Genomic DNA, 27,782 nt, shown 5'->3' with positions numbered 1-27,782 from the left:
GTGCACATGTAGGGACTCGGCTAGCACTAGTCATAGCTTTCTTTCACTCACACAATGTGGGGGTGCATTTGAGTAACCCTCAGAGCTAAGAACCAAGCATGCAGTACATTGATCAGTAGCATTCTGAGTAGTATACACTGTTATAGAGAGAGAGACAATAAATATGGAGAAAAGGTTTTTGACTGTTTGAGCCCCCAAATATGTCATTTTCAAGTGTAGGAACAAGGCGAAATCTTAGTTAAAACAGTGTTTCATAGTGTTAATGCTCCTCTCTTCTTAGGGATTCCTTGCCACTGGTGAAATTGATCCCTTAAATAGAAGATTTGCTACTTCAGTCAAACCTGATGTTGTAGTACAAGGTTTGTAAGCATGTTTACCGTCCATCTTGAATGTATAAAATCAATGTTAATTTTTTATTAACATTGTTCCCTAGTTATTGAAAAAATTTAAAGGGTGTTTAGCTGGGTTCTAGCAGTGTGTGCCTGTAATCCTAGTACTCAGGAGGCTGAAGCAGGAAGGTCAAGAGTTCAAAGCCAGGCTAGAGAGGTAGTTCGGTTGGTAAAGTGCTTACCCATGCACGAGGCCCTGGGCTCAATTTGCAGCACCATATAAACTGAGGCATGGTGGCATGCACCTATAATCTCAGCATTAGGGAAGTAAGAGCAGTAGGATCAGAAGTCAAGGTCACCTTTGGCTTCATAGAGAGTTTAAGGCTGGTCTAGCCTACATAGTAAGACCTTGACAAAAAAAGGGGGAGAGAGAAAGTGATTTTTGTACAATAAGATGTAGGCATCTATGAGAAACTTTGTATAACTTAGGCAGGCCCCAAAAGCAACGGGATTCTTCCCACCTACAAATTTACTTCCTACAAAGGAGTTGTTTTCTGGAATCTAAATCTTGATTATCACTGGAGCACAAAGAAGTCATTGAGCATCATTCTTCATCACTGTCACTCTGACAAGAGGAGTCTGAGCCTAGTGCAAACTCAGAACCCAAGTGAAGTGGAGCATTTGTCTCTTGAAGGTCTCAGGTCTTGCCACCTGCTTGCTTGCTTGCTTGCTTGCTTGCTTCCTTCCTTCCTTCCTTCCTTCCTTCCTTCCTTCCTTCCTTCCTTCCTTCCTTCCTTCCTTCCTTCCTCTTTAGCCAGTTCCTCTTCCAAAAAGATAAGAATCCCAATGGGGCTGCCTCTCCAAGGGTACCCCAACAGGCCATTTCTCAGGGCTGCTGGGACTCTTGCTCTTCCCCAAGGAATCCTGCAAACAATGGAGATAGCTATAGAGGAGGCTTTCGATCTAGGTCTGGCCTATGGTATGCACCTAGAGCAGCAATTCTTTCTGTTCCTCTACAGAGACTGTGGCAGCTCTGACACATTTTGAGTGCTTGCAGAACACTCAGGTGCTAGCAAATGTCAGCCACTGTGTATATAACACATTGCTCCTAAATTAAGCTACATACCTTTGTTCATTTGCACATTTTTTTGGTCGTTTGAAACAGAGTCTTACTTTGTAAAACTGGCTGACCTTGAATTCAGTACATAGCCAAAGCTGGCCTTGTACTCACAGACATCCTCCTGCCTCAGTCTCCCAAGTGCTGAGATTATAGGCATGAACCACCATATCTGGCTTAGGTTTTACACTTCTTAAGGATAAGGCTTGTATTCTCTTCTGTGTTGATTGACACCTGTGTACCCACACATTGAAAATCATGATTGAACAAATAAGAAAGCATTCCTCTTTCGGGTCAGTGGCCCCTTTTAATGAGCATGCCCATAATACAGTGAGAGGAGCTGGAAGTTGACATCTCATCAATAGTGTGTGCAGAGTACACCTAATCACCATAACGTTCTCATTAGGTAACATTTGCAACATCGCTTATCTCCCTGAAGCTTAAAGGTTAACTTATTCATTCAGGGATCTCAGTTGACAACTGGAGGCAGGTACCTATTATTGACATCCTTGTAGGCTGATCCAGCTACACTTCTTAGTCTCCACACTTGACCAACACATATTCTTCTAATTTGTCTCTTAAAACTACAGGAGTTCTTTTCCAGCTGTGGGCCGGGATATATTAATAGATCTCAACCAGGATTTTTTAATCTATTGACTTTATTTTTAATTGTGTGTGTGTGTGTGTGTGTGTGTGTGTGTGTGTGTGTGTGTATCTGGGTATGAATTTGTGCACATATATGCAGTGCCCAAGGAGACCACAAGACGTTATTAGGTACTCTGGAGCTGGAGTTACAGGCAGTTGTGAGCCACCTGATGTGGGTGCTGGGAATCAAACTTGGATCCTCTGGAAAAGCAGTGGGTACCCTTAACTATTGAGCCATCTCTTCACCTCATCATTTTTCTTTGATGTAGTAGAACAGAGCAACATTAGCAGAGGATCTAGCATGAAGTAAGTCAGGGGCTGTTTCAGAAACTCATGCAGACCCAGTGAGATGCCTAACAGATAATAGCACTTTGCCACCAAGCCTGACAGCCAGAGTTCAATCTCCGAAGCCCATATAGTAGAACAAGAGAATTGACTCCTGCAAGTTGCCCTTTTAACCCCATACACATGCTGTGGCACATGCATGCGCCCCCCTCAACACACACACACTCAGAATAGAGGAGGGAGCTCATGTGATCATGCATCAGACCATGAGGCTTTCTCCAGGGTCAGTTACAACCAGTCCCTGAAAGAGGCAGTCTTCCAGAGACTGGGAGCGCTGCAATTCTCTTTGTCAGTGACAGTTTCAGAAGGGGTAGTTTTAGGAGTGTTGAGGGAAACCATGGCCAGTCCTGCAGAGCGAGCGATCTTATTTATTTGAGACCTGGGGAAGAGGAGGACTAGGCTCCAGTTCTGCCTCATCTGTTTTGGGCTAATTAAGCATTCTCATGGCTTCTTTTAAGGTTCACTGGAAAGATGAGATCATGGGTATTAAAACCGTTTAAAAAGCACCAGGTGCTATGTAAATGCAAGGGGGTAATGTTCAGCACCCACCCCAGCCTATGGATACGATGGTAGGATTTGGGGAAGACACCCTAACAGTAGCTTAGCTTTTTTTCTCTGAACCGAGCATGGCCCTGAGACCCACTAGTTTCTGAAAGGCTCTGCTGCAGTTGGGCAAGATGCCAGTTGCTTCCCGTGACTGACCGCCTCTTCAGCAAGCCCCTTCCAGACTCCATCCCTTTGCCAATGCACTGCTTTCTCATAAAGACAGACAGTACTGTTATGATAGATACCGCCCAGCCATCCCTGCCAGGATCTGGATACTTGGAGGTTCCTGCCAGCCAGAGAGCCAAGGACTCAAACCAGCTTGCATGGGTGCTCTTTCCCATCTGTGGGGTTTTGTGCTGTCCTTCTAAGTGGGTCAGATAGTCCTGCTTCTACTGATAGCTCCACCAGCAGACCTATTTTCTTTTCTAGGGAAAAGAAAGATATCCTCTCCTTCTCTTTCCCAGGCTAAAGCATTCCCTCTCAGCAGACACTGCCGTGTTCTCATTCCCTCTGCCGTTTGGGAGCAAGAGAACAGATTTCTGACATCCCCTTAGGTAGCTGTTTGTACTCCTAACCCTGTGTGAAAGGACACAAGGCATATTTAGATAAATGTGGACCCAGAGGGAGGCAAGACATTATTTCAGATAGGTTAAGTTTGTGTGGAACCTATTGAAGGCTATTTCTACAAGCTCTCAGACTGTCCTGCATAGTGAGGGCACTTGACAGATATGTATATTGTGTGTGTTGAGGTGCAGTAAGGACAGAAAAACAGGGAGTGCAGCAGGACAAACACCACCATCTTCAAAGCCAAGCACAGGGAATGTGCTAGCACGCCTGGTGCTGGGCAGAAGGGACAATCAGTTCCATGTGTCAGTGTGCAGAGACAGCAGACACGGATCTGATGCAGGTTTTTTGTTCTTGTTTGCAGTTGCTGTTTTGGCAGAAAACAGCCACATTAAGGGACTGTTACAGCAACATGGGGTAAATGTCCAGAGCATTGCTGACGTGCATCCAGTTCGAGTCCAGCCAGGCCGGATTCTTAGTCACGTATATGCCAAACTTGGTAGGTCAGAGAAGCATTGGGGTATATTTGGTTCTAGGTTTGGGCGTGAGGAAAACCTGTTCTAAGTTCTGAAGACCTGGGCAGAACACTAAGCAGATCAACCAGTTGTTCCTCTCCATTGTGAAGAATGGACAGGCAAGCAAATTCCCCTCAGCTTGGTCAGCCCATACCACCATAGGAGGGCCCCCCTGTCTGGTAGATCTACTGGAGAATAAGTAATCCCTTTGGGATGTCACAGTTGAAAGAGTCACTAGTATCTGGATACAGCTTCTAATTTTTATCTGTGGTGCCCCAAAATGCTCATTGTACCCACTAAGGTAGGAATCAGTTCTCTTTTCTTAGAATCTGAATTCGTTTAGTTTATAGTTGACTATTAAATAAATTCAAAGCCAGTATTAATAAAGTTCTTTTAGTAGTTCTGCTCCATCTACAACAAACTGGCCTTGTTCATGTCCATGCATGAACAGAGGGAGTGAGATGTGTTCTCTGTTCAGTTTTGTCCCACTTTTTAAAATGCCTTGTGTGGTATTAGGAAAACAAACTCCTGAGTATATTGTCAGACACAAAATTAAGCCCAGACTTAGCCGATGTCACTAGAAATAGCTCTTACTCTATTTTCTCTAACTCTGCTTTCTCCGTTATATTTCAAATAGGACGAAATAAGAATATGAAGTTGAGTGGTCGACCGTATCGACACATTGGTGTCCTTGGCACTTCTAAACTCTATGTGATTAGGAACCAGATCTTCACTTTTACACCCCAGGTAAAAAGAACAGGCCAGCTGGCCATGCTGATGCATGCCTTTAATTTCAACACTGGGGAGGCAGAGACAGGTGAAACTCCATGAGTTCAAGGCCAGTCTGGTCTATGTGAGTTCCAGACCAGCCACAGTTGAGACCCTGTCTCAAAAATAAACAAACAAACAAAAAGAAACTGAAGAAAAAAGTGGCAGCAGTAGAAATTAGCCAGCATCCTCTCATTAAGTTCACTTTTCTGTCTGGTAAGCATTTCTACTTGAAACATGGAAGGATTTTATATGCCTGGGATCAGGTGGAGGGATAGAAAATGCTTACATCAATTGAGTGGGTGCTCAATTGATGTTACTTGAATCAAATTGAATATGTCATCACTTCCAGACATGAATACATGCTTTACAATGTGACACATCAGTTGGCTCATGTCACCTAAACTTAATAGTCCCTAACCCTTGTGAAGGTTGTCATAGGACCCTCGGTATGACACACAACTGGACTGATATGTGGGTCCCCAGCCCCTTAAACTGGCTGTGGTACTTATCTTCAGAATTTTTGTTCTTGAAGAAAACTAACCTAGTGGAAGCAGCTAGAAAGACAGACAGTGTGGTCACTTTGCCAGTTGTGAGACACAGCATGGTCCCCTGCCTGCCTGCACATGTGGTTGGCTGTGGGATCTTGCCTCGGTAGCTGCCACTTTAAACCTTGCAAACTATTTCCCTTAGTACCAAATTCTAAATGTAGAGCTGAGTGTGCACTAGCACAGAGGTCAGGAGAACAGTTGGACTTTCTTCTTCATTCTTGTGGCAGTACCTCTGCTGGCATTAGGCAGGCATCAGTCAGATGGGCAGTCGTCCCAGCTCTCCCTCACCTGGAAAGTATTTGCAAACCCGGAATCCCCCAAAGGGGTAGCAATTACCCCTTTGATTTGCCCTCCGTGGTGAGGACACTTACATCCCCGTGGGAGGAGCTGACGGCAGGTCTAGCAGCACACCTTTCCTTTTGTACCCGTGTGGCTGCAGCTGCTAGGCACGTGACAGATTGTTATGTCTCATCTCAGAGAAAGTGGCTGCCCGATTGAGGCCAATACCAAACGTCTTTCTGGGCAGCAGGTTCAGGATCAGCGCTGCCTTGAGTGATTGGTGTCGTGTGGGAATAAGTGAAGGGTGACCCTTGACTTGGCCTGTTCTAACTTTCAGTTCACCGACCAGCATCACTTTTACCTGGCCCTGGACAATGAGATGATTGTGGAGATGCTGAGGATCGAGCTGGCCTATCTGTGCACCTGCTGGCGGATGACCGGCCGGCCCACACTCACCTTCCCTGTCACACACACCATGCTCAGTAATTTCGTGAACTCCATCTGCTGGGTCATGGGCTCTTATCTAAATGTTTAGGATAATTGCTGTGGACAGTGGCAAATACTGCGGGGGATCCTTACTCGTTTGACCTCTGTGTCTCAGGCATCTTCTGTACCATAAGGGTTTTGATTGGGTCGTACTAGTGAGAACCTTGCAATACATTGTATTTCCAGATGAGGAAAACTCACTCATTATTTTTTTTTCCTTAGCCAATGATGGATCAGACATTCATCCTGCAGTTCTTTCTACAATTAGGAAACTAGAAGATGGATATTTTGGAGGTGCTAGGTAAGTTGGGATTTCTTTTTGTTAAATAAGAATAGCATTTACCTTTCTGAAAGTATTTTACTGTCCTTTTCCCCACTGTTTGCATCAGCTTCTGAACCTAGACACGCGGAATTTTAGAGTGAGAAGGAAATTAATCAAATTCTATCTCCCGTGGAAAGCTAGAGTCAGGTCTAAAGAAACATTGGGTTGATGCTTATTATATTTTCCTGGGCTCCGGAAGTCCACCATTGTAGAGAGGTGAACACAGCAGTCTCTCAGAGGCGTCGTCTTTCCTGGAACATGACCTAGGGAGGGGCCAGAGGTGCTCAATTAAAGCTGACTTGACAGATTTCTCAACGACCCTATTAGTCCTGCATGAGTCACTGCCCACCAGCTTCAGTAGCATAAGACCTATTTGGGTCTGTTAACCTAGGGTATGGCTCTCGGGTGTGATTCTTAGGCACCTTAGGTGAATAGGGTTGCTAATTCTGCAGGAGTACCTTTCTCACTTTGTCACTCTGAGTGGTGCATGGTAGATTTCTCTGTAGACTCTCTATCCTCATCTCCATGAATCTCTTGGGAGTATGTCAGATAGCTCCCCAGTGGAGCCTCAGCTGTGCAGACAGACCATGGTACCCTCCCTAGGCAGAGAGAGGAGTCTCTTGGGCCAGCTTAACAGCAGCTGACAGTGTTTGGAAGTCGTTACCTCTTCTCACATCCTCCCACCTGTTGCCACAGGAAAAGCAGGACTATTTTCTTAATTTCAGGTCAAGTACCTTTTACCTTGCCCTTTACACCATATCTAAGTAGGCAGATCAGTGTGCCAAGTGCATTTCCACCACGTGAGACTGATCTATAGAACTTTGCATCTTGCAGAACTAAAACACCATACATAAGAAACAACCTTCTGCTGCCCTGCCTGTCTGCAGCACCATATTTTCTTGTGTCCCCATAGTTTTAGGCGGATAACTTGTATCATGTAAGATCTTTTGATGACTGGCTCCTTTTACCGCCTCACTTTTGTCCTTCAAGGTAAACTTGACTGTTTTTCTAACTTTGGACTCAAGTGATTTTTTTTGCAGCTCTTAAAGTTGTCCTCTGGGTCCTTGTAGCTTCCTATGGAGCCCATTGTAGCCTTAAAGTGGCTTCCCATGCAGGCTGTCCTTGGCCTCTTAGGAATATCAGTCAAGACAGTCCCCAGTATGGTGCTGTCTACATTTGCAGGGCTAGAATTGGAACTCCCGTCAGCATCCACTTCAGAGCAATTTGCCTCTAGTTTGGCTAAGTTGCCACCTAGTATATGTAGCATCATGACCAAAAGAAAATATAGCTCGGTAGTGAGCCAACTTACCAAATACATTATTTTATTGAAATCTGATCACTGTAAAAAGATTATAGTGTGCAGTTAGGAGTTTTGCAGTATGTCCTGAATGTTGTCTCATTTAGTCTTTGCTTTGTGGCAAGCTAGGGTCTCATCTGTGGACAAGGAACCATAAGCTCAGAGTGCCAGGACTGTAAGACAGATAGGTGCAGAACCAGCCTATAACCCCTGGGCCTAGGGCCTCCTGCTTACAAAGCACAGTTCTCTTAACTGTGGAAAAAATTGGAATGCTGGGGCTCCCCCAGCTACCTGTTATACTCAATTGCAGTTTGTTTTGCAATGCTAAGAATCAGATCCAGGGCCCCAGGCTTATATGCTCTCTACCTCAGAGCAACACTTCAGCTCCCAATTCAGTTCTTGATAATTAAGGTTGAATCCCATTGGGCTTCTTTATATTTAAGGCTGTTTCTGTTTGGTTTGGTTTTGTTAAAAAATAAAAATAAAAATAAAAAAAAAGGTTGAGCTCACCTTATAGACCGTACACACTGAACTCTACCCCTGGATCCACATGGAGTCTCATGTAGAAGGTTCTGTTCATGTGTTGCTTTCATTGGTTAATGATAAAGAAACTGCTTTGGGCCTGATAGGGCAGAACTTAGATAGGCGAAAAAGACAGAACTAAATGCTGGGAGGAAGAAAGCAGAGTCAGAGAGAGAGAGGCTTTGGACCCTTTGCCTCAGATGGACGCTGGTTAGAATCTTGCTGGTAAGCCACAGCCACGTGGCGATACACAGATTAATGGAGATGGGTTAAACTAATATGTAAGAGCTAGCCAATAAGAAATTAGAGCTAATGGCCAAGCAGTACTTAAATTAATACAGTTTCTGTGTGGTTATTTCGGGTATAAGCTAGCTGGGTAGCTGGGACGAACAAGCGGGCCCTCCTCATGTAACAGTCTCACGCAACCAAAAGCTTTTTAAGTGACTGCCTTCCTCCTTCAAGCTCTGTTTAGCCTCATAAAGCCCACTCCTTTCACCTGTACCAGACAAGAGGTTTCCATTGCATTTTGGTTTTCTGGCCTACTTCCCCAACCCCAGAGCAAAACAAAACAAGCCTTGGAGCCAGCCCTTGGCTCTCCACGAGAAGACTTTTGTTCATTTAAGGGCAGGCTTCTCTTCCCAGTTGTCATCTCATCATATGCCTTTTGCCCATTGAAACATGGGCACCTGTGAAGGTAACAGTTGTATTGCATACTCTCATTTCCTCCATAAACAATTATATCCTGGATTCTTAGGTTTTCACACATATTAACTAAATCCTGATCTGGTGCTGGTAGCTCAGAGGGAGGTCCTGTTGTCTCCCACTTCAGTATATGACTTTTCTGTAGGGCAGAAACGGTGTGGGCTCCCAGTATCTTGGTTGCTGATACCTCTTTAGCAAGACCCAAGCTGCCAGTTTTCAGTGGGGCATTTCTTAGCCCAATACAATAGTGCCTGTGCAGGGTGCTTTGGTGTCAATCTGAAGATACTAAGTTAATCCAGTGTCTCCCTTATAGAGAGAACCTTAACTCTGAGGCACGTGTCTTCCATCATAAATTCCTTGCACCCAGCTCACCATGTTTCATGGCAAAGACAAGCACACCAGGAGAATTATTGCTTCTAATCCAGTTGTTAAGGGAGAGAAATTATTTCTTCTAATCCAGCTAAGAGAGAGAGATCCTGGAGGTTGATTCTAACTAAAAGGGGTTTGCACAGTTTATGATCAGGAAAATAGATTTGTATTTGTTAGGCTTGGGGACAAAAAATTGTTATGACTTTTTTGACTTTTAAATGCTGTGTCCTTTTCACTTCATACTTGTGAATAAATTTTTGATGCTTTTGCTTTTTGAGGCACAGTCTTATGTTGTCAAGGCTGGCTTCAAACTTTCTGTGATGCTGAAGATGGGCCCAGCCTTCTCTTCCTCCTGCTCTTACTTCCCATGTGCTCCAATTACCGGCATTCTCCACCAGGCCCAACTTCTCTATTGAATTTTTGGGTGTATTTCTTGTCTTGTCAGTAGTTACTGACTCCTACAGAAGTGTGGATTAGCTATTGAAGAGTTTCACAGGGATTCAAAGTGGAAGTCTGTGCAGTTCACCTGTAGCCCTAACATAGTGCCTTCTCAACAGAGTAAAGCTAGGAAACCTGGCAGAGTTCCTCACTACCTCATTCTATACGTACCTGACCTTCCTGGATCCAGACTGTGACGAGAAGTTGTTTGATGATGTCAGTGATGGAAGCTTTAGCCCTGACAGCGAGTCAGACCTGGGGGGCTACCTGGAAGACAGCAGCCATCCAGGTACCTTGTGTCAAAATTCTGTGCCGTGTTGGTTGTATTGGTTTCAACCCTGGCACTGTGATAAAATTGCCTAAGACCCAAATACAGAAAATAATTGACAAGTAAGCTAAAAGCAAATGAACGAAAACAAGGCTTCTGAAGACTCCATGAATAAAGTGCTCGTCTAAGAGCCTAAATTACACTGGTGCCCTTCAGAGGAGGGCTTCATAGGCCCCCAGTTCATAAATTGATATTCTAAAAAGATGTTTCCCATTTATTTATTTTCTCTCTCTCTCTCTCTCTCTCTCTCTCTCTCTCTCTCTCTCTCCCCCCCCTCTCTCCCTGTGACATACCATGATATATATAACATATATGTAGAGGTCAAAGGACAACTTTTGGAATTGATTCTCTTGCTCCACCATGTAGATTCTGAGGATTGAGCTACGGTTGTCAAGCTTGGCAGCAGGCACCACTGCCCACTGAGCCATCTCACTGGTCCTCTTTTTATTATTTATTTTTTAATATGGTTCATTTGCACCTCAGGCCTCTTGTGAGTTCATTTTCACCAGCTGCTCCTGGTGCTCCTTAAATGGGTCTTCAGAACTATTTAAACTAAATGCTGACCTGAGAGTGAACCCAAAGCTACATGCATGCCTGTACTACTGAGCTGTACCACCAGGCCCTTATAAAATAGAGTCAGTCTTAAAGGAGAAACACATTGCTTGATTTTTTTTTTTTTTAAGGAATGGTAGGAATGACCTAGTTTTGATTAGACGTGAGTGGTGAAGCCCCACACGTATATAGCATGCCTTAATCTGAATGTGGTTTCAGGTCAAAGCGACCCATTTTTACTTTGTTTATTGTTTTGTCTTGTTCTTGTTTTGTTTTTCAAGACAGTGTTTCTCTGTGTAACAGCCCTGACTGGCCTAGAACTCAATACACAGACCAGGCTGTCCTTGAACTCACAGAGATCCACCTGCCTCTACTTCCCAAGCGCTGGAATTAAAGACGTGTGCCACTACCACCTGGTTATGTTTTTACTTAGATAACATTTGTAAGTGTACAGAAAGCTCCGTAAGGCTTAGCTTATTCTAAGATTAAAAGACAGGATTCAGCTGCTATTCCTCATGTTGTTTTCATATTCTACTGCTTACCTTGGGAGGGTGTGACTTAAACACTGTCTCATTCTGGATTTCCTTGGTCTAGAATAAAGATTTTCAAACAATAAATTTATATACACATGTGATGTACCTGTCACTAGCTTTTTCCTTTTAGTTTGAGTGGAGGTACAAATTTATTTTGCTACATGTTGTCTACTCAACAGCTTGTTTTCATTGATTCGTTTCCTTGGTTGTTCAATTGCAGAAAGCCAAGATGAACTTGACCAGTATATCAACCACCTTCTTCAAAGCACAGCCTTGAAGTGCTACCTGCCCCCTCTTTGTAAGAAGTCAGAAGACAGCCATGTTTTCAGTGCCATCCACTCCACTCGGGACATACTTTCTGTGATGGCCAAAGCAAAGGGTTTGGAAACTCCATGTATGTTATGAAGCTCTTCTGCCTGTTAAGATACATTCTTGTGTGTGTGTGTGTGTGTGTGTGTGTGTGTGTGTGTGTGAAACAAGGTTTCTTTGTAGCTTTGGAGCCTGTCCTGGAACTCACTCTGTAGACTTGGCTGGGTTTGAACTCACAGAGACTCACCTGCTTCTGCCTCCCAAGTGCTGGAATAAAGGTGTGCGCCACCACCACTCAGCTAAGATACATTCTTTCATCAAAGTCATATAATTTGAGTCAATCCTAAAAGACACGATGTACCCCCTTCTCCAACCTTCTATTTCAATGTGACCACTTTCAGTTCTTCTACATGTTTTTTCTGGAGTTTCCCTATCTCCATATTTCTAAAATAATGTGTTTACTTCTGTCCTTTGAGGTATCATTTTAACCTATAATGTTATAGTGTACGATTAAGATTTTGTTGTCTGAAATTATCACTTCCCTACTTTGTGTCCTAACCTACAAAGGAAATTGTCTAAAAATTTAGTTCAGGGGGCTGGAGAGATGGCTCAGTGGTTAAGAGCATCGCCTGCTCTTCCAAAGGTCCTGAGTTCAATTCCCAGCAACCACATGGTGGCTCACAACCATCTGTAATGAGGTCTGGTGCCCTCTTCTGGCCTGCAGGCATACACGCAGACAGAATATTGTATACATAATAAATAAATAAATATTTTTTTAAAAAAATTTAGTTCAATCAGTCTTCACACTTTATAGGATATATACAGATAGTATTCTTAACTGAACATTATAGTGCACTATGGTTACAGTCCTATTTTTACTTTATGGTTTTGCTGAAATGAACATCGTCCTTTTTTGCTTGCTTATCTTCTTTCTAAGTCTTCCAATGTCCTCATAATAAGATTTCTACAAGGCAAGTTACAGTAATGAATCTCTTGAGTCTTTCTTAGTCTACAGAAAGTCTTCTTTCCGGACCAGCTGTGCTATGGGCCTGCTATCTTGACTTGCTTTTTGGATTAGTATTCCTGTTTTCTATGCCTCAGTTATCTCTCTTTCTTGGCAAAAGTTAATTTGGTGAAGGACATCCAATAGCCTTCTTAGAAACGACAGGTAGTGGGTAACATTGAGCCTTTACAGGTCTGAAAATGCTTGCAAATATTTTATATCCACTTGACAGTTTGGCTGAATGGAGACTCTAGATTAAAAATACATTTTTCTTCAGATTTTTTTTCATAGAAGTCGTTGGTGTATATGTTTATACATGTGTATTTGTATGAGCGTATGTGTGTGCGTGTGTGAAGGCTGACAGTCAAACCTTGGCTGTTCCTCAACAAGGATACTTGCCTCCTTGTTATATGTATTTTGTTATGTACTTTTGAGATAGGGTCTCTCACTGGCCTGGGGCTCACTGATTAGGCTAGGCTGACTGGTCAGCAAGCCTTAGGGATCTTCTGTCTCCACCTCCAAAGGACAAGTGCATGTAGTCATGCCCAGCTCTCTGTAGGTATGGGCGCTCACGTCCTCATACCCGTACTGCAGGCACTTTCCTAATGGAGTGCTCTTCAGTCCCTTGCTATATTCTTAGTATCAGCCTCAGATTTGGACTCCACAGCCTGCAAATAAATAAAGGAAAACCTTAGATGTGTCACATAAACATAGACAAGAAGGTTCTCTTCGGGTAATACATTTGCTTTCTGGTATTGTCTCACTTGGCTTTTCCAAAATTTTGCCTTAAGCATACAGCTATTTTTCTATGAGCTCTTTATTAACCACACTGAGTTTTAGTTACATTCATTTTTTTATTTATTTTGTGTGGGTGTGGGCACACATGTGGAGGTCAGAGGGCAGCTTGTAAAAATTGGTTCTTCTTCTGTCATATTGGTTCCCAGGATTGAGCTCAGTTTATGAGGCTTGACAGTAAACAATTTTACTCATTGAGTCATCTCAATGGCCTATGTATAATTAATTTTGTAAGTAGAGAAAAGTAAACAAATAAACATAAAGCACATTTTTAGTCACAACATTTTAATCATTTGTGTTTGAAGCTCTAATAAAATTACATTATTTCCTCTTTCCTTCCTCCAAACCCTCCTTTATATCCCTCCTTACTCTCTTTGAAATCATGACCTCCTTTTTAATCAATTGTTGTTATATGCATGTATGTACACGTCCCAGAAAGCAACACCCTCAGTTCCATTAACATTCCCAACTAGTCCCTTCCTTACTCCCAGGCAATCATTAATCCGTCTCTATATTTTGTTAAGTTTGGATCCATAGAATAAACTGATGCACACCCTATATGGGTTTTTGTGATTGGCTTCATATATATACATATATATTTCCAAATATAACCTGTTTGATCTGTATAATGTTACTTGTATGTACATTTTTAGGGCTATCCATTTGGAAGTGGATAACCAATTGGTACACTCTTCCCTGGAGAAGACTATCTATACTCTCAGCATTCTTTAGTTGACTGTATTTTTTGTTTTGTTTTGTTTTGTTTTGTTGTATGTATGTGTGTGTAGGACTGAGAACTCATGGGATTTCTCCTGTCTACTTTTGTTGTGGGATATTATTTTAAGATGTGTTACATTGGCTTATGCTGTGGAACATTTATTTAATGATGCAAAGATATGGTGCATTCTTTTATGTTGCATTTGTTTAACTCTGTGAAGCTGTGTTACTTTGCTTGTCTAAAACACCTAATTGGTCTAATATAAAGCTGAACAGCCAATAAATAGGCAGGAGAAAGGATAGACAGGGCTTACAAGCAGAGAGAATAAATAGGAGGAGAAATCTAGGAAGAGAAGATTGAGGGGTAAGAAAAGGAGGAGAGGAGAACTCCAGGGGCTAGCCACCCAACTACACAGCAAACCAAAGAGTAAGAAGTAAAGAAAGGTATATAAAGTAGAGAAAGATAAAACCCCAGAGGCAAAGGGTAGATGGGATAATTTTATTAAGAAAAGCTGGCTAGAAAGAAGCCATGCTAAGGTCAGGCATTCATAAGAAAGAATAAGTCTCTCTGTGTGTAATTACTTGGAAGCTGAGTGTTGGGCCCCCCAAAAAGTAAGAGTTAAAAAAAATGTCTGTTTTTGTTGTCTGTTCATCTCGTGTTTAGGTGGTGATGTTAGTGAGACTTGGTGGGTGTAGCTTCTGACATCACTAGGAGACAGCCTCACAGCAAACTCCTTGATCCTCCAGCTCTTACAGTCTTTCTTCCTGCTCTTCCACAATGCTGTCCGAGCGTTACATGTGCGAGTGTTTTGTAGATGTATTCATTGGTACTGAGATCCGCAACGCTGCAGTTTGATTGGTAGTGCTTTTCTGTAATGGTCTCATTCTGTTTCAAAGAGGCGTTTCCTTGATGAGGGGTAAGAACTACATTTATCTGTGGCTATAAGGATAAATGTTTAGATAGTTGTAAGAATTATGCTGGCTTACTAAAGAGGTGCTTGTAGGTTCTCCTCCGAGAACCATAACTTCACTAACACTGAGGAATTTTCTAGGTTTCCAGTACCAGATATGTTTTCCTTCTTGTTGAATGGGTCTTAAGTCCAGTTAGAGAGCTTTAGGTTACCACCATGATATACATGCCATCAAAGTATGCATAACCTTAGGGTTACCGTGCCTGGCTGGTTGTTGATGTGGTTCATAGACATCATAGCTGCTGGGGAGGACTGTTGGTTGCTTCTCTCCTTTAAAAGTTTTCACGGTGCCTTCTGGTACCATGAAAGCTAGTCCTCAAGGAGACTACACTGAGGTTAATTCTACTTCATGGAATTTATATTGTGGAAAGATTTTCTTTCTCCTTCACTTACAGTAGATAACTTTGCTGGGTATATTAGTCTAGGCTGGCGATCATGGTCCTTTAGGATCTATAATGCATTACTCCAGGATAATCTGGCTTTCAAAGTTTCCACTGAGAATCAGCTGTTAATTCTCATGGGTTTTCCTTTCTAGGAAGCATTTGTCTAATTATTCTCTATCAATAAAATATTGGGATTCACTCAGGAGGCAGAGGCAGGCAGATCTCTGTGAGTTTGAGACCAGCCTGGTCATAAGAACTAGTTCCAGGACAGGCTCCAAAGCTACTGGAAAACTCTGTCTCAAAAAAACCTAAATAAATAAATAAATAAATATTAAAAAAACTCGCGGTTCAGATATCACAGTAAGAACAACTGATCACAGAAGCAGCAGAGAAGTGACCAGTGACCTCTCTCTCTCTCTCACGCGCGCGCGCTCTCTCTCTCTCTCCTTCCTTCCTTGATCTAAAAAAGCTGAGACTCTTTCTAAGCTTCACCCCACTACTTCCTGTGTCTCTCTATATGTCCTTGGTCCTCCAAAACTTTTATGACTAATTTTGGTCAGCTAGTAGCTAATTACATTCTCTGATTCAAGGTAAACTTTATTGATAGTCTCAGGAGTGTTAAAGTACAATGAATATTATATTTCACAACATTTATATGTAACTTGTGTTTTTTCTATGGTATGCCATGGTGATTATCTTCTCTGGTCTTTTCTATTTGGTGTACTTGTATGGGTGTGTCTTTCTTTAGTTTGGGGAAGTTGTCTTCTGGATCTTGAAAATCTGGTCTATGCCATTGACTTTGGATTCTTCTCCCTCATCTATACCTATAATTCAAAGGTTGGTCTTTTCATGGTATTCCATGTTTCCTGTACTTTTCCCTTTGTGTGTGTGTGTGTGTGTGTGTGTGTGTGTGTTGTGTGTGTGTGTGTGTGTGTGTTTTAATTCATGTTCTTTTTATTTGGTCTCAAGCCTCTACTTTCTCTTCAAATGCTGATACTGAATCTTCTGTTTGATTCATTCTACTTGGAAGGCTTTCCTTTGAGTTTTCTAGTTAAATTGTTGAGGTTTTCAATTCCATCTTCATTTCAGCTTAAGTCCTCCTCAGTGTTTCTGTCTTCTTACTGAATTCCATTCCCACGTCCTGAATTATTTTCACCTTTTCTGGCAGCCTTATGTTTGTCTTTTCTTGTTCATTGCTCAGGCATTTAGTCTCTTTGAGGTCTTTCTCCTTAATTTCATTTAGCAGTGTGTTTGTGTTTTCTTCAAACTCCTTGACGAAGTTTATGGTTCTTTTAAATTCTGTGTAAATTCATCTAGGGAACGCTCATTGGCAAAAATTTCTATAAGGCCTGTAAGCTTCAGAAAGAAGGTACTAGCATGATCTCTCTCTCTCCCTCCCTCCCTCCCTCTCTCTCTCTCTCTCTCTCTCTCTCTCTCTCTCTCTCTCTCTCTCTCACACACACACACACACACACACACACACAGAGAGAGAGAGAGAGAGAGAGAGATAGACAGACAGACAGACAGAGAAGAAATGGACTTGTAGAGTTCTTTTGTTAGTTCTAAGTCTGATATGGATAGGACAGCTTGGGATAGAAGAAAAGATGTCTTGGTGAGATGGGCCTAGAGATTGGAAATGGCTTGGGTGGAATGAAGTCAGATGGATAAGTGGCATGGCAGTGGCCTTTGTGTTGGAGGTAGGCAGGGTCCATCCTGTGGGAAACCGAGAGATGGAATATGGTGCAGGCTGGAGCAGCCAGGCTAGGCTGGGGACTGGATATGGGGTGAGAAAGGTGGCTGGATGAGGGAGAGACTCACCAGGCTAGAACCTGGAGAAAGATATGGCTAGGTAAAGAGGGTCCTATATTGATTTTTGATCTTTCGAATATTAGCTGGTTTTAAGAGTTTTTCTGTTGAGAGGCTCTGAAATTTTAATTATATGTCTTGACCTGGGAATGTCTTCATCCACTGTATTGGATACTCAGTGGACTTTCTGATCTGAAAATTTATGGTTTTCAATTCTGTCAACTTTTTCTAAAATCTTTGACTCATCTCCTTCCTCACATTATCCCTGTCCTTTCTTTCATATATTTTTTATTAATTTCTTGGAGAAATTTTCATAATTTCTGTTTTCCACATTCCTAATCTGTTCTGAGCACAATTAGCTCAACTTTTTGTCCCTCCCTTCAATTGATTTTCTTCATTTTTGCTATTGTTTTGACTTTCATTCTCCAAATTCCATCTGCTCTTGCTTCATACATGTTTTAGTATAATTTCTTATTATTCTACAAACATTAGAGGTGGACTTTTTACCTTATTATTTACACTTTCTTCTCCCTAAGTGGTTCCCATTTCCAAGGTACCTTTTCCTTTGAGTAAAGGTTTCTCCTACTCACGGCGCTGTTCCTCCTGCGGCACAGGGCACGGCTGCTACCGCAGGAGGCCCTCCAAGCAGGTGGGACTTGTGACCTCAGCCTGTGACGTGTAGGCTGATTCTTTAGAGGTACTCTACTGTCTCCCGCTCACTCTTCTACTGGAAGGGCAAAGAACTGTTCTCGTGGATCCCTGGTCTGTCTCTCTAAGGAATGAACTCAGGCCTTCAGATATATTACTCAGTCTTTACCCAGCCATCCTGCCTCTTTCCCTCTCTTCGGAGAGTCCTCTAGCCTTCTGTCCTCCCGAAAGGGGCAGACACCGTGCTGTGTACAGAAAAGCAGAACATCTAGGGTTCTCACTGCACCTCACACATTGTCTCTCCCTCTTCAGTTTTTTTTATTTTTATTCCCTTGAGCTCCATACCTGTCCCAGAAGTACCCAGGACAGCAAACCTGAGATTTCAGAAGATTCCCTTGAGGCAGATCTTATTGGTTCATTGATTTCCCTATTATATTCTTGACGTTTATTGACGTGTGTTTTCCTTTTCCCTTCTTAATAATCTTTATTTCTTCTTCTCTCATATATTATGTCCCAACCACAGTTTCCCCTCCTTCCACTCTTCCAAGCCCCTCCCACCTCCCCTCCCCCAGATCCACTCCATTTCCCTTCAGAAAAGGGCAGGCCTCTCAGGGTTATCAGCTGAACACGCATAATAAGTTGCAGTAAAGACTCTACACATACCCTCACATTAAGGCTGAATGAGGCAACCTAGCAGAAGGGGAAGGGATCCCAAGAGCAGGGAAAAGAGTCAGAGACAACCCCCGCTCCCACTATTAGGAGTCCCACACAAACACCAAATTGCCATCACCCTAAAATATATGCAGGCCCCATGTTTTCTAAATCACTTGTCTTTCAACCTTTGTCTTTGCTATTTCTGAAAATGCCATTATCGTCTTTCCTGTTTTTAACAGATTCTTGAGGATTTTTCCTCTTTTTGGCGGGGGGGGGGTCTTAGGTGCTTTTGTTCAGTGGTCATTTTGGGTTTTTTTGGTGACAGTATCTTGTTGTGTGGTACAGGCTGGCCATGAACTTAGCTGACATTGAATTTGTCGTCCTCTACAGAGTGCTGGGATTACAGATGTGAACCATTTAGCTTGCTTTAGGAATCCCTTCTGAATATGCATTAGTGAGGGAGCTAGAAAGATGGCTCAGTAGGTAAAAGGCTTGCTGAGCAAGCATGCAGATCTGAGTTCATATATCCAGCACCCATGTAAAATCCAGGCATAGCAATGCTCATGTATAACTCCAGCACTGCAGCTGTGGCAGTGGGGAGTGGAGGTTGGGAAGCAAATCCCTGGGGCTGAATGAATGAACTACAGGTTCAGTGAAGAGACCCTATCTCCAAAGATAATGTGGAAAGAAACAGAGGAAGACACCTAACACAAAGCCCTGGCTTCCCCATGTATGTGCACACACAGAAAATACACATGAGCTACTTGTTAGTTTTCTGAGTTAGAATATAGCCTGAAAGACAGAGACATCTTACTGAAGGACTACAGATAATAAAAAACATCCAGAGGTGATAAAAAATGAAATCCAGAGCAGCCAGCAATGCTAGAATGAAACTGAGCAGGAAGCCCCCAGACACTTCGATAATGAAACCCTGTGACCTTGGGCACATGTTCTACCTTCTCTAGGTCTCAGTTTCCCCATCTAGAAAGTAAAAGAGAGAAGTGGGGGGCTAGAGAGATGACTCAACAGTTTAGAGCACTGGCTGTTCTTCCAGAGGTCCCGAGTTCAGTTCCTAACAACCACATGGTAACTCACAACCATTGATGGTGGGATTTGCTGCCCACTCTAGCATAAAATTGTACATGTGGATAGAGCACACATATAATAAATGAATAGGAAGCCAGATGTGGTGAGACAAGCCTTCAAAAGAGGGAGAGAGAGGGAAGAGTGAAGTCAAGCATCACCTCTTTTAAATCTGTTTGCAGGCCTAAAATGCCCCATATCTACCAAAAGAAGGGCTTTGTCATTATCCTTCCTCACGAGCGCTTTCTTCGTTGTTTTCTTTTCCAGTTTTTCCAATGGTTTTGCCAACTAAAGTTCTAAGTGGGCACCGTAAGTCACTGAATCTTGTTGACTCTCCTCAGCCACTCCTAAAGAAGGTAAAGTGTTTTGATTTGTTTTGTTTTAATGTAATACTTGATAATAGTGGGTTAGTCCCAATAACTATCTCAAATGGTGACACTTAAAGAGCTTATTTCTTTATACCCAGAGTTTCACAATGGAGACAGTCTACATGAAGCTGTGAGTCTAGGCACATAGTTGTCTGGAATGCAGTTTGGTACATACCTTTGTGTTTTGCCTGGAGGAAAAGTTCTCTTACTGCCTCTCTGCCTGCTCTTCAGAACACAGGAAGTAATAGAAGAAGTACACTTAATTGCCTTCCTTATCTCATCTGAGCCAGCCAGAGCTCAGAACAGAGCATGGGACTTTATTACTTCATTACTCACACCTTTTGGTCTGGTTTTTGAAAATAAGGTCTCAGTTTTTGGCCCAGGCTGCTCTTGAATTCACAGTCCTCCTGCATTGGCCTGCTAAGTACCGTTATAAACGTGTACCCCTACACCTTCATACTCTTAATGTAATGAGGTTCTTAAAAATCATGATGTCTCGGGGTATTGAGCCTTCTTTTACTGTTTTATTCACACAGATTTCCTGATTTTATCCCATATGAATCAAAATATCCAATGCCTGTTGGAGAATATTTTAATCTCACTTCAATTTTTTAGGTAGTTTTAAACAAGCACTTTATGTTATTTTACATTCTAAAAGGTATGTCATTGAAAGCTTGGCATGCTAGCATTGACTGTAATTCCAGCGCCATGGAGGCAAAGGCAGAACACTGCACATTTTCAGTCAGCTTGAGTAACATAGCAGGATCTAGGGAAGCCTGGGCTACATGATGAGAGCTTATTCAAGAAAACGATGTTCTTTTAAAGTATAACATAGATACAGAAAGCGCACTCACCAGTAGAGTGCAGTGAACTGCCACTGAGTCAATATGCTTTCGGCTGCTTTCTGTGCCTCCTCCTAGTTACCCCCATCCTATAGTCCTAAGATAACTGCTGGGGCCTGGGGGTGTGACTCAGTGGTAGACTGTTTCTCTCGCAAGGTCGTGGGTTCCATTCCCAGTATATAGTGGAGAGAAGCACGGCTCTTAAGATCTGTAACACTAGAAGGTATTTTTGTCTGTTTTTGAGTTTTGCATAAATAAAACTGATGTGTTTTAATCTGTTCAGTCTAGTCCCTTTCAAGCGTTGACTGACCTAGACCACTACTGAAGATAATAAAGGCCTGCAAATAACATAATACAAAAGATTTCCTGGAAAAAAAAATGAAGCCTAGCATAGTGCTAGCATTCAAAAGCAAAGTTGGTGCTTCACTTTATGGTCATCTAAAAGCTCCCATTCTTAACTCCTTTCCCTCCTTTTTGGCTTTTATGTGGCCAGACTCCTGAATATGACTACCAGTGGCCCAGAGATGACCGTGGTGAAATGGACTGTGAGAAGCTAGTTGGGCAGCTGAAAGACTGCTCAAACCTCCAGGACCAAGCAGACATTCTGTACATTCTTTATGTGATAAAGTAAGTGCCTTAATCCCTTTGGGCTACTATACCCTATCAGCTGCCATCATAAAGAACAGAAGCGTACAGTGTCTAGTGACAGCCTACTTCCTCATGGATGGTGTCTTTCCATCCTTCCTCACATGGTAGAAGGGAGGCACAGCAAGCTCTCTGGGAACTCTCATAATCTGATGGATTGTGAGGGATCTTTCTTCATGGTCTCGTTACTTTCCAAAGGCTCTACATCCCAATACCATATGGAGATTGGAGGGGGACACAAGCATCCAAGGCATAGCAGTAAGTTTATGGACTTCACCATGTTGAACTTAGTTTTCCATAGTTCATTTTCCTGATCTGTTGGCATTCCAGCAATGCCAGGCCATGATCACATTCACCCAAATTACCTAGGATCACCACACACGAGACTTCTGTCCCTCTCTCTGTCTCTTGATGCTGGCCTTCCAGAAGTCTGGGTGAGACCAGGATACCATAGTGATGTGTGAACACTAGGCTTTTGTTTCAGAAGACATGGCATAGAAATGTTTGCTTAGCCTGAACCCTCTTGGTGAGCCTCGGAGTTACTTAAAATGTCCAAATATTTGACAAAATTCATGGCAATCCATGTTTCACCCAGCCTTGACAGTCTGACCTTTATCTTTGTATTTTTTCTGCCTCCTTTCAGGGGTCCCAGCTGGGATACCAATCTGTCTGGACAACGTGGAGTCACTGTTCACAGTCTTCTCAGCGAGCTCTATGGAAAAGCTGGCCTAAACCAAGAATGGAGTTTGGTCCGCTACATTTCAGGCCTGCTCAAGAAGAAAGTGGAGGTCCTGGCTGAGGTCAGATTCCGCATGCATGCCGGGTTGTCCATTTGTTCTCTCTAGCCCCATGTTTCCTTCTTCTGGTCTTCTAGTTGCAGAAGCTCAAGGCAAGTGCCTCTTGTCACTAAAGGAACTCAGGGAACCTAACCCAGCACTGGACAGGCCCTCTCCTGACTTCACTGCTCCGGAAGGAGAGGAGAGGAGAAAAGAAGGAATTTTCAAGTTGATTAGTTTGTTTCTTTCTTAACCACAGAAAGCAATCACATGAAACAAAGTCCTTATTTCTACATGTCACAGTACTGTAACCATTAGTATTTATATCCCTGAGGCCCTACAGAATCCAAAACCACTTCCTGTGACTGTAAGCAAGTGTTCTTAAGATGCTAGTCATTGTTACATGTGAATACCGAGGCGCTTGTAAGCTTCGGAACACAGTGTGGCTAGGAACTCTAATCTTTGCTCTCTGAAGCCTCATCCCTGCCTTGTCCAAATAGCAGGGAGTCCGGGGAGTCTGCTATAGTGGATGGACCAGGCCTGGGGCCACACCTGGGAGACACAAAGATTACAGGAATCTAGCCTATGTGGGTTGCTAAGACTGGGTTTTAGGTTTGAATTTCTCTGAAGGGCAATATGGATAATGAAGTTCATAAAGGCATATTTCTGGTGCTGATGACACTTAACCGTCTCAGTTAGTTTTGCTAAATTTATATTCCTTTGTACACCTCTCCCTGCCCCACAAAAAATGTGCAGGCCTGTGCAGATCTGCTGTCCCACCAGAAGCAGCTCACAGTCGGCCTGCCCCCTGAGCCCCGGGAGAAGACCATCTCCACGTGAGTCCCCACTGGAAGAGCTCCCCAGTCTGTAGAGGAACACAGAGACAGCATGGCAGTTGGGGAGGGGTGGCAGCAACTTTTGGAAGATAGTCTGTCACTTGGGTGCTTGTAGTATAGAAAGCAGGGAACTTAAACTGAGAGCAAGGTGGTCCTGCTCTGAGGCACCCATTTTGTGTGACCTGCTGCTCTTTCCTAGGCCTCTTCCCCCAGAGGAGCTCACAAAACTCATCTACGAGGCCAGTGGACAGGACATCAGCATTGCTGTCCTCACACAGGTCAGATGCTGATACAGGAAGGGCCTGCTGGACCACAGCCTAACTCAGGGTGCCAGTAGGCCTCTCAGGTTCCCTGAAGCCCTCTTCCCATCTGCACCAGGAGATCGTGGTTTACCTGGCCATGTATGTCCGGGCCCAGCCTAGCCTCTTTGCAGAGATGCTCAGACTCCGGATTGGATTGATCATCCAGGTGATGGCCACAGAGTTGGCCCGGAGCTTGAACTGCTCAGGTAAATTGTCATGGCTTGCTAACCCTTCCATCTCAGCCCTACCTCAAGGCCTTTCTGTGCAGAGAGCCCCACTCAAGCACTTCTGAACAGGCTTCCACTCTGAGTGATCTTAGGCTGTCCCAGGTTCCTTTGTGAGAGGTGTTTCCTGTCAGGCCACAGCACAACAACGTTCCTCACTGGGATTGGCAAAGCAGCTGCCATGTTTTCCTGAGAACCTTTGCTGTACCTGACAGTTAAGCTCCAGTGATGGCCTCACTATAAGATGTCACCCTCTACTTCCTAGCACCTTCACTGAGAGAAATAAATATAAACATCATTTGTAAACCACATCCCAACAGCAGGGTTCAGTGCGATGGGAAAAATTCTATGTCTAGGAGTTAAATGCATCTGTGCTGACCTAAACAGAGGTGTTTGTATTTCCCAAGGATTAATGTTTTTCAGGCTTGCAGCACCAGTAAAAGAGTCGTGAGCAAGGAGACCCACCAGTGCCTTCTATATCACCCTCTCCCACCCGAACTACCCACTACCAGCCCATGTCTGGGCCCCTTATAAGATGTTTGCTTGTAGGAGAGGAAGCTTCAGAGAGTTTGATGAACCTCAGCCCCTTCGACATGAAGAACCTCCTGCATCATATTCTGAGTGGGAAGGAGTTCGGTGTGGAGAGAAGCGGTGAGTCAGTGCCGTGAGGCCTTCATGGGGACCCACGTGCAGATCAGCACCAGCGTCAACGGTTCCCCTATAAGGAAGGGATTGTGTGCTTCCTCTTTCAGTGGGATGGACTGGGGCGTGGGCACAAGGTTCCTGCCTGTAGGGACAGGGAGCACCCTCAGAGGGTTGCATTCCTTTGTAGGTTATAGTGGTATGTGAGCTGCGTGAACTGCACACCTTTGTACCCTGCATCTCCTGCATCCCTAAGTGTCATGAAGGGGAGCTAACCCTAAGTGTCAGGATCACAGGTCTGCCCTTACAAGATACCTCTGTGGCCTGGCTTTTGGTTTGCATCAAAGCGTTTGTAGCCAGAGAGTAGAAGGCAATGCTCGATGACCTGTGGCGGCCGGTTCGCTCACTGCAGCCCAGCGTTACTCATTTAGTTTTTAGCCATCTTGGAAGTCTGCTCACAGTGCTAAGAAATCTAATCACCCAAGTCCTGGTGTGCTTCTTGTTCCCAAATGTTCCCTAATTATAATTGAAGCAATTATCATTTCTCCTCCTCATAAAAAAGCTAAATGATTTGCAGACACATTGGTGAATTTATTTCATCAAGCCAAAGAAACACACTGTGGGCTATCATTCCTTTTATTTAATAAGAAGGACACTGGGTACTTTGTATTTTTCCTGAGTGTGTGCCAGCTTCAGACAAAGCCGCATGGGGCAATCAGCTGTCTATTCGTGGTTTTCTGCTTTCTGGGGAGGAGTGCTTGTGATCCGTACCCAAAAGTAATTTACAGTTATTTCAAGTACACAATCCTTGAAATGTAAATGGAAAAGATAAATAGTTAATGTGTTCGGTTCCTCATAATAGTGTACCTGATTTGACAGGTAATTAAATGTAAAGCTATATGGATGCTTGCAAAATCAATAACTGAGGAATGTCATTTGAATGTCATAGTGTGTCTCATCGTAAGTAAGGACAGAAGACATGTTATCTTTTTCAAACATAGCATTTCTTCATTGTCTTGTAACTTGTCTTAGTTAGAGTTTCTATTGCTGTGAAGAGACACCATGACTATGGCAACTCTTATAAAAGAAAACATTTAATTGAGGTGGCAGTATACAGTTCAGAGGTTCAGTCCATTATCATCATGGTGGGGAGCATGGTGGCATGCAGGCAGACCGAAATGGTGCTGACTACATCTTGATCAGAAGGCAACTGGAAGTGGACTCAGATACTGAGCGAAACATAAGCATATGAAATCTCAAAGCCTGCCCCCACAGTGACAAACTTACTCCAACAAGGCCACACTTATTCCAACAAGACCATGCCTCCTAATAGTGCCACTCCCTATGAGCTTATGGGGACCAATTACATTCAAACTAACACATAACTGTCCAGTTTTTATAAGCTAGAAAGCTAAAATTCTGACTTAATCCTAAAATTACTGTTTCCAAGAAACACTTTCCCTCAAATATAGTGGAGCTTCCCACACCCCGTTTGGCTTCTGTTTTCCATTGCTTTGGTGCCACTCCTCCCGCTTGACCCGTCCTTGGGTCTCCTTGGTGGCTTTTTCATTCCAGCTGCCCTCCATCTTCCTGGCTTCAGCAAGGTTCCATAGAAAATGACCTTTGTGGTGGGCCTACAAAAGGAGCAGTAGACTGGGAGAGTATTGTGTGTAGATGCCCACAGGGGGGCCCTATCAGGAGGTCTTCCTGTGGCACCACAAAGACTGTTTAGGCTTTATCCTGAAGATAGCTTTAGACCCAGGAGGATTCCAAGGGAACAATAATAGGATCACATTTGCCTTTCAGAATAATCCCTTATGACCATTGTCTTAGAGACCACACACACACACACACACACACACACACACAATCAGCAGAGCTGGGGACAGGTACTAAGTGCTGAGGCTGATGGCATATGGTGGAAAGAGGTATGGCCTGGTGCCGTGGGAAGAGCGGCCTTGCCCCTGTTCTATTGCAGCACCATGCGCCTGACTTTGGCAACTTTCCACCGCACCCCTGAGCTCTCTAGCCAGCTCAGTCCCTGCTTCCTCCCAAAGGCCTGGCTTGAGATCTTCTCCGTGCCCTGATTTCTATCTGTCCTGGATGCTACTGCATATGTACCTGCACCCAAGCCGAGAAAAGACCTGATGAGGGTACCACAGCAGTTGGCCAACAGCCACAGGAACCTAAGTCCTAAGCCCTTCAATTGGCTATGCAACAGTTTTGTCATTTTGCCAGGGACAGTTGGCATAAGAGAGCTTGACAAGGTCAGTATGGATCCTACACGTTAGTCAAGATGGACTCTCTAGAAAATCATGGATAGAATCAGGTGTGCGCCTCACGCTGAGATCAGATGTCATGCAGCCATTAGACATGCGAGAGAATGTGTAAAGCTGTGGAAAAACACTCACAGAATATTAATTGCTGAAACAACGCAGCTTGTTTGCATATTATGTGTGGATATGTCATGTATATAATATAAAGTTTTTCTTTGTACATATATGTGACATGGTATAAGGTAAAAGCATGTATCCAGAGGGGAAATTGGCAGGATAATGAGTGAAATGTCAGCAGATGTTACTTCTGGCTTCCTTGGGTGGTCTCAGTTTTCCACGAAGAAAATGTGTTTTGGGTAAGTAAAAAAATAGTTTTCCAAACCATTTCAGTCAGCCAACAGTTTTCTGCCACCCTGTTCTGTGCCTGCTGCTCAACACTACCCACATGTGGGAGTCTGAGTGTAATTGGCCCCCATAAGCTCATAGGGAGCGGCACGATTTAGAGGTGTGGCCTTGTTGAAGGAAGTGGGTCACTGTTAGGGCTGGCTTTGAGGTCTCTTGCTTAAGCTTCACTGAGTGCTTAAGCCACTTCCTGTTACCTTCTGATCAACATGTAGCCAGCACCATGACTGCCTGCTCGCCGCCATGTTTCCCACAATGATGATGGACTGACCCTCTGAGCTGTAAGCTGCCATCCCAATTAAATATGTTCTTTTATAAGAGTTGCCATGGTCATGGTGTCTCTTCACAGCAGCAGAAACCCTAATTAAGACACCACACTTTCACACCACCCTTCAGGCCTCATGGTAAGCCTGTGCTACCTACCTTCAGCACTGTAAGCCCAGGTCTGGTTGGGACAGGTAAGGTCTTCCTCCCATCAAGTTTACAGTCAAGTAGGGGAGAGGTGCGGACCTCAGAAGCATGTTGTCCATGGTGCCTCTCTCAAAGCAGGTGCGCTAGATTCCCTAATAACCTCATTTGTGTGTTTCCTGTCCAGTGCACCCAATTCACTCCTCCACATCCAGCCCTGCCATCTCCATCCATGAGGTGGGTCACACTGGCGTCACCAAGACTGAGAGGAGTGGTATCACCAGACTAAGGAGTGAGATGAAACAGGTAAGAAGGCCTTAGCATGGCAGCCATAAGGGAGGGGTATACATGGTTCTTCTGCCAGGGCTCACCTCAGAAAGATAAGGGCATGAAGCTTTGACCTGCTCCCTATAGTAGTCGTGGAATCGGAACCCAGACCTGTATCCCAGGAAGGTACCCTGTAGCCGTTCACATGCGCTCATGC

General features: G+C 43.7%; 1 protein-coding gene across 6 annotated transcripts in view; it reads left to right on the top strand.

The window, feature by feature from the left end:
* Nucleotides 1–27,782, top strand: part of Phka2 (phosphorylase kinase regulatory subunit alpha 2) — an 89,077-nt gene that overhangs the window by 47,861 nt on the left and 13,434 nt on the right. For all 6 annotated transcript variants that reach the window (XM_087903044.1, XM_048440687.3, XM_048440690.3 and 3 more), the window contains exons 14-28: nucleotides 281–359; nucleotides 3,911–4,045; nucleotides 4,699–4,808; nucleotides 5,997–6,141; nucleotides 6,368–6,446; nucleotides 9,915–10,084; nucleotides 11,429–11,602; nucleotides 19,845–19,933; nucleotides 21,281–21,414; nucleotides 22,076–22,232; nucleotides 22,965–23,044; nucleotides 23,244–23,322; nucleotides 23,423–23,552; nucleotides 24,120–24,221; nucleotides 27,486–27,604. In XM_087903044.1, the coding sequence (XP_087759170.1) occupies nucleotides 281–359; nucleotides 3,911–4,045; nucleotides 4,699–4,808; nucleotides 5,997–6,141; nucleotides 6,368–6,446; nucleotides 9,915–10,084; nucleotides 11,429–11,602; nucleotides 19,845–19,933; nucleotides 21,281–21,414; nucleotides 22,076–22,232; nucleotides 22,965–23,044; nucleotides 23,244–23,322; nucleotides 23,423–23,552; nucleotides 24,120–24,221; nucleotides 27,486–27,604 (1,782 nt within the window). The remainder of the gene's footprint in view (nucleotides 1–280; nucleotides 360–3,910; nucleotides 4,046–4,698; nucleotides 4,809–5,996; nucleotides 6,142–6,367; nucleotides 6,447–9,914; nucleotides 10,085–11,428; nucleotides 11,603–19,844; nucleotides 19,934–21,280; nucleotides 21,415–22,075; nucleotides 22,233–22,964; nucleotides 23,045–23,243; nucleotides 23,323–23,422; nucleotides 23,553–24,119; nucleotides 24,222–27,485; nucleotides 27,605–27,782) is intronic.

Source organism: Myodes glareolus, chromosome X (genome assembly GCF_982192425.1).
Source record: "Myodes glareolus chromosome X, mMyoGla1.1, whole genome shotgun sequence".
Classification (NCBI taxonomy): domain Eukaryota; kingdom Metazoa; phylum Chordata; class Mammalia; order Rodentia; family Cricetidae; genus Myodes; species Myodes glareolus.
The sequence above is the reverse complement of the archived record's forward strand: the minus strand, read 5'-3'. Positions and strand labels throughout refer to the sequence as shown.